Here is a 9,193-nt window from a genome sequence, read left to right as displayed (position 1 = left end):
GGCACAGGGACAGAAGGGACCATCTCCGAGAGGAAAACCAGTCCGGGCTTCCAGAATGGGGCTTACGAGGCCACACTCTACTGTGTGGTGCTAAGCCTGGGATTCTTAGGAGAGAGATCGGAGGAATCATGACAGGGTGACTCCAGAACCCTAGCAAGCTCATCCTGAGGGGACAAGAGACTCGAACCTCAGGCGAAGGCAGGGAAGTGAGAAACCCCCAATGAGGGAGGAATAAAGCAAGAGCAGAGTAAACCCACGGAAGGAGGAGGCAAGAAAAGAAGTCTGGCCCCTTGGGCAGACGGAAGGAGATCGCTGGGACATTCATTTAACCAGATACCTTCCTGGAGGAGATGCTTTCTAATTCAATTACTGTCAAAATGAGAAATTCCCTTGTTGACTTAAGATGCAGCGGGGCTGGCACTTTGGGGGAAATCGGGTCTGAGGCTACAAATGGGTGAAGAATGGATAGGCCCCCAGCAGCTTCCCTGCCAGAGGAGTGATTGTTCTCAACACACCCAGCTGTTGGGGAAATCTCTGCTGCTGGCTGGGTCAAGCAGGAGTTGGTAGAGAGAACCTCACAAGGAAAACAAGGTTTCAGAGGCAACCAGAGACGGATAGATGGATGATGTCATGGTAAGTGTGCCACTTCAAATTTCCCCCTCTCTTCTAGAAACAGTTCTACTTTTACTGTCACTCTACTAGAACTATTGCAGAGATGCTCAGATTCAGTTAAGATGCAGTATTGCAGATTGCCTGTCTAACCTATGAGCTAACCTTCTTCGTTCGACATTCATTGAGCACCTCCTGCATGGCAGTCACTGTTCCAGCTGCTGGGGTGACAGCAGAAGCAGATGAAAAGTCTCTGGCCTCCTAGAGCTTACATTCTAATGGAGAGGAAATAAAATAAGCAAAATGTATGAAGCTTATTAGAGTTCTTCATCTCCAGCTTGCCGCTCATCAATTAAGCTCTTAATTTTGAGTTTTCGAAGCCTGAGGGTTGGCTTTTTCCAAACTGGAAGAGAGTGACAGTGCTGAGTTTTTAGGTTAGGACAGCCACTTAGACAAGGGCTTGCAAATAATTAATATGCAACCGAATCACCTGGAGACCTTGTAAAACTGCAGATTCAGATGGGGGGGGTGGGGGTCTGAAAGAGGCCCCAGGGATGCTGTCGCGGCCGAAGCAAAGTGAAGTTGCAGACCACACACTTTTGAGGAGCTCCACCCAGGAGTCGGGCTGTGGGGATGGAGACAGCCCAGGAACAGGCCTTCTCAGCCAGGTCCCCTGCCTCACCAGGACTCCCGGGCCACAGTTCTGGACTTCCATCTGGAAGGCCCTGCATGATTGGCAGAGTGCTTTTGCATCATCTCACCCAGTTCCCACAGTGACTCCTTCCAGCACAAATACTGCTTGTTTGAGGCGAGGAAACAGCACCTGCCTAGAGAGGTGAAGGGGGTCGGAGAGGAAGGCGGCAGAGCTGGGAGCACACTCCTGTCCTCGTTGAGAGGGCTTACCTATGCCACTGTCACAGGCTCCGCATGGCCTGGAGCAGGCTAGAGTCATCTGAGAGGGGAAATGTCACTGAGAGTCACAGGAAACCAGGCATTTATGTCTCAGAGGCCCTTTAACTGTAAACCGATCTAGCCACCACAGGCCCCCTTGAAAACACTTTACTAGTTGAACTCCATTGAATCGACTTTGGGGTAGGTTTCTAGTTCATTGTTTCAGCGCTTTCTGATATGGTGTGCGTTTTGCAAGAAGCCATCTGACAGCAGCTGTCAGAAATGCTCAGCCCTCCCCTGTGGCTTGCCGTAGCCCAACTCACACAGCTGGTGAGCATGGGAAACTGGGGTGGTCAGGGAAAGGACCATTCCTTTCCTCCAGGATGGGAGCCACGAAGAACCATTTATTCTCATTTTGTAGGACCCCTTGGAGAGACTGGCACAGAAGGAATGGACACGCACAAGAGCTACCCCTTAGGTCAGTGAAGAGAGGTTACTCAGCCAGTCAAACCATGCTCGGCCTGCTCTGTAGGTAAATCCGTAACCATCCCGGATGGCAAACCCGGCTTTATGGCAAGTAATAAATATAAAGTATTAAGACACGGAACCATTTTAGGACGGGCCTAAAGTAACAAAGACGACAACTGGAGATCTCCTCGGTGGAGAAGAATGTGCCAGCGAGAACGCTACAGGCAGGTGCGTTTCTCCAGGGAAGGCACAGGCACAGGCACAAGCCGAGCCCAAGCTCTCCCCCGAGGACTCCTGCTGACAGCAGTGCGCGCTGTGTCCGTGACAGCCTCCGTCGCTGAGGCTCAGGAAGGCTCTCCGGCGACCGGGACAGAGATGAGGTGCCAAGAGCAGAATTTTCAAAAACTGCAGCCCAAATCAATGGTAACAATGGCCGAGAGAAAAACCGGGGCCAGGAGAGGCACCTGGCCTCTCAGAAGATGAAAGCAAAGCCTCCAGAAGCAAGGGGGGCTTTCGAAGTGGTGACCTTGGAGGTCAGTTCGGGGTCAGCAGCAAGGCAGGAACCCCGACAGGGTATTGGTCCCAAAGTGGGTCGACAAGATTCTGGACGCTGGGAATAAAATTTGCTCTCAAGATTTAATCTCACCGATGGCCTTCCAACCCCACGACTAACATGATTTTTTAGGAAAGAAGGGTTGTACCAGAAGACAGGTCAGCCTTGGTTCTAATCAGATACCGAGAGGAAGAAAGCGGGGGGGCGCGGGGGGACAGAGGGATGGCAGGGAGGGGAAGGAAAGAGAAGGGCAATGGGTATGTTTTAATAAGACTAGAATCGAAACCAACCTGACACCCTGGATGGATTCACCCCGAATCCTGCGTCTGTTCCCCACCGCACGGGACAAGGCCACCTGACAGGGTGCTGGGATGAGAGAGCAAGAGCGACAACCTAAGGTCCCTTCAGAACACTCTAACTTGTCGTGCCCTCCTGAAGAGTTAAAAAGGCAAAAACTAGTTTTATCTGTAACAAAATGTTTATTCTTTTGAACCCCACAGGGGGAAAAAAAAGAATGCAGCCAAGACCAAGTATTTAACGAAAATAGCGTCCCAAAAGGCAGCAAAATGGGGGAAACCTCAACACAAAGTCAGTGACAATTTTCCATGTTTTTGCACAAAGATGAAAAAAAACCTATGACAATTCTGAGTAACACTTCCATGGTGACAGTTACACAAGATGATTCAGAAATGCAAAATGGCAGCACATGCACACCTGGCTAAAGCTAGATTTTTTTTTAATCCCAAAATAAGATCTGTGATTAAAAGGATGATTCTTTTTAATACTTCTATTTTGCTGACTTGCTTGTCCTACTTAATTTGCTTTAAATGAGACGTACATGCCAATTAACAGGAAAATTTTAGAAGAACTACGTCCTTCCAGAATCCATGGCGAGGAAGCAAAACCAATCTATTTGGTTTCTTAATTTTTCTAGTTTCCAAATACAATTTTGCTTTGTCCCTCCCTCTCCCAGTCCCTCCCCCACCCCCACCCTGATTCTTAAACACTTCCAAAAGTTGCCAGTGCAAACACTTTTCTACCAATGTATAATATACACTTGAAACTGAAATCTTTGTGCAGAGTTTGTTTGAAAACTCTTTAAAAAAATACCCCTTGGCACAAGAGCTGAGGAATAGTCAAGTTTCTCCCAAACTGTCGAACACAAGATGATGAAGAGTGGAAAGCACAGTTAAATGAAATGAAAACAAAACAAAACGAAAACAAAAAGCCTGGAACTGCAGCTTTTATTAGCTGTCATCGCAATCTCTCGTACACAGACACCGCCCCGCCCCGCCCCGTCCCAGGTGCTGACAGCCCAGAACGCTCCAGAACACTCCAGAACACTGCCGTGCTTTCTACAAACAGAAACAGAAGTGGCCGCGTGGGAACGAACAGCCCGGCTACCCTCCGGTCTCCCAGCAGGGCCTGCAGTGAGCCGGAGACAGAGAGGAGACAGGTGAAGGAAAGGGGGAAGACAGTGTAACGTCAGCAAGTTTCCTCTTGAAACGCCGTTTCCCAAGGCACTGTGAACAGGACTGCTGCTAGCAACTGTCTGGGACTGGACGCACGGGCGGGAACGTGGACAGGTCAAACACAACCCGACCCTGTCTCACGGCTGTCTCGTCGCCTGAGTTTCTCCCCTCGGCTTACATGCCACCCCTTGAACTTGTTTGGTCCTTAGAGGGGTGATCGATGTTTGTTTGCTGTGGTATCAAGAATCACGTTCTTGAATCAGCTGTATGATCAACACTGTGTTAGGTTATTTAACTAGTTCTTTCACTCTAAGAACTAAAATTTCTCATTACCACCCCATGTGGATCCAACGGGCAGGTTTTGCTTATTCAGGAACAAAACAGAACAAAAATAGAAGATTGAGAAGCAAAAACCCTGCTTTTTTTTTCTTCTTCAAGAGGAAACTGTAAGAATACATAAAAGGCAAAATTGGCTACTTGAAATCCAAGAACGGTTTTAATGTATTGGCCGAGAAAAATAAACTGCAAAGTTCTGTGAGGTCTTCTAAAAATTTACAAGAAAAACCGATGGGCAGTTCTAATCAGACTTGGATGTTATCTTCCCCCCCTTTTTAAAAACGACAACATATACAGTCCCACAAAATACAATATAAACTTTTTATCTTGACTGCCAGAGATGCTCCTCTGCAATGCCTCTGGTAACCACGTTGCTGGGCACAACACACGCTGGCCGTCACTTCTTCAGGGGCTGGTACACAGAGGCATTGGGATCGAGTCCAGAGGGACTGGTCTCCACAAATTTTGAAGAGTAGTGGGGGGAGACGGGGCTCAGGGGGCTGGTGGCGGCGCTGTACGTTATGCTGGGCATGACGGCCATGACTTCGGCTATCTTCTGTTTTAGGTCCTTGATTTCCTGGTCTTTCTGAAGAATTTGTCCTGGAAGATCAAAGACCCACCATTAGTGAGAAGGGAGAGCTAACCCAATGCAGTGCCCTTCTGGGCCAATCCCGAGCGGATGTGACCCCAGCTTTGATGGTTTGTGAGGGCAGACAAACTTTCCTATAAAGGGCCAAACAGTAAATATTGTAGGTGTTGCGAGCCACATACTGTCTTTGTCACGTTTTTTATTTATTTTTATTTTTTTAACCATGGAAAAACATGAAAACCATTCTTGGCCCATGGTGGTACAAGGAAAGGTCTGGCCTGAGGGCCATGGTTTACAGGTAAAAAGGGACTCCGTATGTGTAGGTGTGACTAAGCGAAGAGGCTCATTTCCAGGAGCCGCGTTCTGAGCGTGGCAGGTCACGACGCCAGTGTAAGAGCTTGCTGACTTTGAACTGAGGCTCTCCTTCTCAAGCCGAAGTACCTTTCTGGGAGGGCAGACTATCTCTGAGCGTCAGACCAAGGAATACAGGACGACTGAGGTCTCAGAATCAGGCCCAACAATACACGTTGCCTGGAGGTTCCCTTAACAGAAAACAAGTGGCCCTCTGTGGCCCTCTCCCTCACTGCGCGGGTTTCTTCCCCGCCAGCGCCGGCGCCGACCGGCCTGCCTCAGGGCTGCTCCGCCTTCAGTGCTGCTCCTGCTCTCTCTGCCGTTAACTCTTCTCGGTTTCTGTTTCTACTTCCTCACTGAGCTTTCGCTCACCCTTCCACTTAAACCAGACCCTACCTACCCGCCCCAACTCCCAGATTCTCAACACACTCTCATTCTTCCCTTTCTGTCACCTTACTCTTACTCTTTGTAATAATGTTACAGTGTTTACCACATATGCACAGATACTGCTCTAAGTACTTCCACATACAAACTTACTTATTTACTACAACAACCCTATCAGGTGGAAATCATCATCATCATCCACATTACAGATGAGGAAGCGGAGGCACAGAGAAGCTGAGCAGGGGCAGGATTCAAATCTCTGCAGCCTGGCTCCACTGTCTGCACTCCTACCTCCCGAGTTCTTCTGTTTTAGGTAACAGAAGACAGTTCTTCTGTTGTTCTGATTTAGGTAACGATTTGTGTCCATTGTCTCTCCACTGGACCATGAACTCCATGGGGGCAGAGACTATCTACTTTTTTTTTCCATTACTACATCCCTAGTGCCCAGCCCAGGATAAAGCTGAGGCACTGCAAGTTACATATCTTGCCCAGTCATTCCGTTAGTAAGAGGTAGAGCAGGATTTCAACCCAGGACCACTTTGTTCCAAAGCCCATGCAATTTCCTCCTTGGCTGGTGTGCCTCCGTCGACTGAATGCCGGCCTGTGAACCAAAGCGTCACTGATTCTATTCCCAGTGAGGTCCCTGGTAGGGGGCGTGCGAGAGGCAACCACACACAAATGTTTCTCTCCCTTTCTTTCTCATTCCCTTCCCTTCTCTCTAAAAATAATTTTTTTTAAAAGCCCATGCAATTTCCATCACTCTTTGAAGCTCCCTGGTCTCTTAGGGGGAGAACACTTAGGAATAGCCTTCAGAAACTTAAATGCTTAGAAAAGAAAGAGGCTGAATTTGAATTGCATCCCAGTCCTATGGAAGATGGTAATATATTTAAAAATGTAACTGAACATGGTGCCATATTTTTTAAAAGGATGTAGTAGAGATGAAAGTCATTTTGGAACCAGGATGAATCAAATGATATAGAAAGTAGAAAGGAGGAAAGGAACATGGGTTTGATTTCAATTACAAAGTTGGGTTCTTATTAGAATATTCTGAGCATGGCAGTGAAGGGAAGTACTGAGGGCGGCGGCAGCAAGAGCCCTGGAAAGGACCTGCCCCCTGTGACTTCTTTCATGTTCCCTCAGCTTTAAGGGAGCCTCAGAATCCTCCTTCCCTTTTAACGAAATAAGCCTCAGATGAACAGAATACCTTCTGGCATCTGATATACGAGTCACTGGATCTTTTTTCTACACAGATTTAAGTTTGATTTCTTTAATCAATAATATGCAAACACCGCCAGAGCTTTGAAAAAGACATTTCTCTCTGCTTCTTTGTTGCTTTACAAGAATTCCTAGGCTGCTAAACCGAGCTCCCCTGGCTACTCCGAGACCAGGTGCTGCTTCACTGCAAGGGGTGGGGCGAGGAATCTCTTCCAAGTTTGCAAATCCAAGTACACAGGCTGCAGCAGAGAGAGGTGGCCAATTCTCAGGGAGCTGAGCCAAACGGGCAAAACAAAAAACAAAAAAAACCCCACAGTGTACGATCAGAAGTTCAGCTTTAAAGCAGGATTTCCAGGAACCTTCTTTTCAAATGCCTTTCTCTGAGTCCGCAGAGGAGTGGTCCCAATTCTCACCTCCCTTCTCTCTTCTTGCTCTACCATCGGGGACATCCCAAGCCACTCCTCTGCTTCGCTAACTTCTCACAGTTTCTATATCCCATCCCCCGCCCAGGCTCTGGTCCTCTCTGTCTGGGCTTTAGGCCCAAAATTCCCACTGACTGAACAATTTTTACCTGGGTGTTCAAGAAGCAACTCCCCGTGGAAACATCCCAACCAAACTCTCTCTTCTGATTCCTCAGAGGTTCCAGTAGCTCTCCCCCTCCCTGCCCTGTGTGGACCATCCTCCTCCCCCACACTCACCACCTCCTACAAGACCGTGGTAGCTTCCTAACTGACCTCTCTGCCTCCACTCCATCTTTTCAATCCATCTTTCACACTGGAAACTGATTTCCAAAACAATAGCCACAAAGTGTCACTCCTTCCTCCTGGATATGGAGGAACACGTTCTCCTGTTCTCCTCTATGGCTTCGCTCGTGGTCCTCCTGACCTCCCACTATCTTCTTCCAGGTCCCCCAGCTCGCGGTCACTGGACTGCCCACCTGGACATTCCCAGCACTTGCCTTCACTTATGCTCTTCCCTCAGGTTAACAACGCTCTTCCCTGCCGCTCTCTGCTCTCGGAATTATCCTCCAAAGCCCACGCAGTGACCCTCCCTCCTGAAGCTACCCCTGATCTCTCCTCCTGCCTTTCAAGTCCTCTGCCTCTACCCGGTGGCGCGGGCCTTGCTGCTTGCTCGCCTTCTCCCAGGGGCCACAGAGTCCAAACTGTCTTCACAATGACACTAACACATTGTTCGCCTTCTTCACACTCAGTCCCTCGTGGGCACAGGAAAACCTTCCAGAACCAACCTGACAAGTGATTTACAACAGACGGAATGTAGAAACAGAGATGGGAATGGATCTACTTTTATTAAGCCAGAAACTAAAGAGATTTACTAAATATAAAACAACACTGCTTTTCTCATTAATTTTTTTGGAAAATATAGTTACTTTTCATAAAAATGTTAACAAGTAATATGCTTATTTTATTTTAAAATGAATTAAGAAATAAATGTTTATAGTTTTAATTTCTAATAGATAAATACTGACAGATATAATCCAGTTAAAAAAAACCCTCCTCGGTATTCTCAGTAATTTTAGGAGCATAAAGGCCCCTAGGACCAAATAGTCTGAGCCCCACTGCCCTAGACGACACCTGGTTCGCCTGCCTCCCCTTTAGCTCCTAGGACAATGCTTTATAGCGAGTGAGTGTGAACGCTCAGTAAGTACTTGTTGAAATACCCTTTCCTTTCTACTAGGTCAATTGTTTAGATTTTCTTTTCCAGTAATCTATTGGTGGCTAATCAATTTCTTGGACAAAAATCCAAATTTCTTTTCATGAGTTCATGTCATGCCTCTGTTCAGAAGCCTTTCAAAAATATCCCGTCACTCAGAGTCAAGTCCAAAGTCCTTTCTATGGGCTACGTAATCCGGCAGAATGTGGCTCCTGCTACTGCTGAGGCTGCCAGCTCTCCCGTCACTCAGGCTGCCGCCCCAATGGCCACCACACACGCTCCCTCTCTGCCTGCAGTGCTGTCCCCCCAGAGCTTTACAGGACTCACTCTCTTCTTTCAGTCTCTGCTCAAAGGCCATCTGCTCACAGGACTTTTCCTGTCCACCACGTCAAACTAGCGCGAGTGCGCGCACACACCCCTGCCGCCTAGTCACTGCTTTGTTTTCTTCACTGCATCATCACCATCTGACATATGATTGCGTGTTATTGTCTGTGCCCTCAGGGACTGTCACAGTACCTGGCATACAGTGGGTCTCAGTAAATAACTGCCGAGTAAACAGCCAGCTCTCCAGACTCTCCCCTCCTGTCGCCAGTCCCTCATCTGTAACCTTCGCTCCAGCCAAGCTGAGCCAATGTCCGTTCTGAACACGTCTGG

At 48.0% G+C, this 9,193-nt stretch overlaps 1 protein-coding gene across 1 annotated transcript in view; it reads right to left on the bottom strand.

Annotated features, from left to right (window-relative positions):
- Positions 1–2,980: 2,980 nt before the first annotated feature.
- MACO1 (macoilin 1) overlaps positions 2,981–9,193 on the bottom strand; it is a 58,419-nt gene continuing 52,206 nt past the window's right edge. Inside the window, exon 11 of the mRNA XM_045859681.1 lies at positions 2,981–4,929. Within this exon, the coding sequence (XP_045715637.1) occupies positions 4,727–4,929 (203 nt within the window). The 3' untranslated portion in view covers positions 2,981–4,726. The remainder of the gene's footprint in view (positions 4,930–9,193) is intronic.

The sequence above is a fragment of the Phyllostomus hastatus genome, unplaced genomic scaffold (assembly GCF_019186645.2).
Source record: "Phyllostomus hastatus isolate PE091 unplaced genomic scaffold, TTU_PhHast_1.1 phas_scaffold_182, whole genome shotgun sequence".
Classification (NCBI taxonomy): Eukaryota; Metazoa; Chordata; class Mammalia; order Chiroptera; family Phyllostomidae; genus Phyllostomus; species Phyllostomus hastatus.
This window is presented reverse-complemented; position numbering and strand designations above follow the sequence as displayed.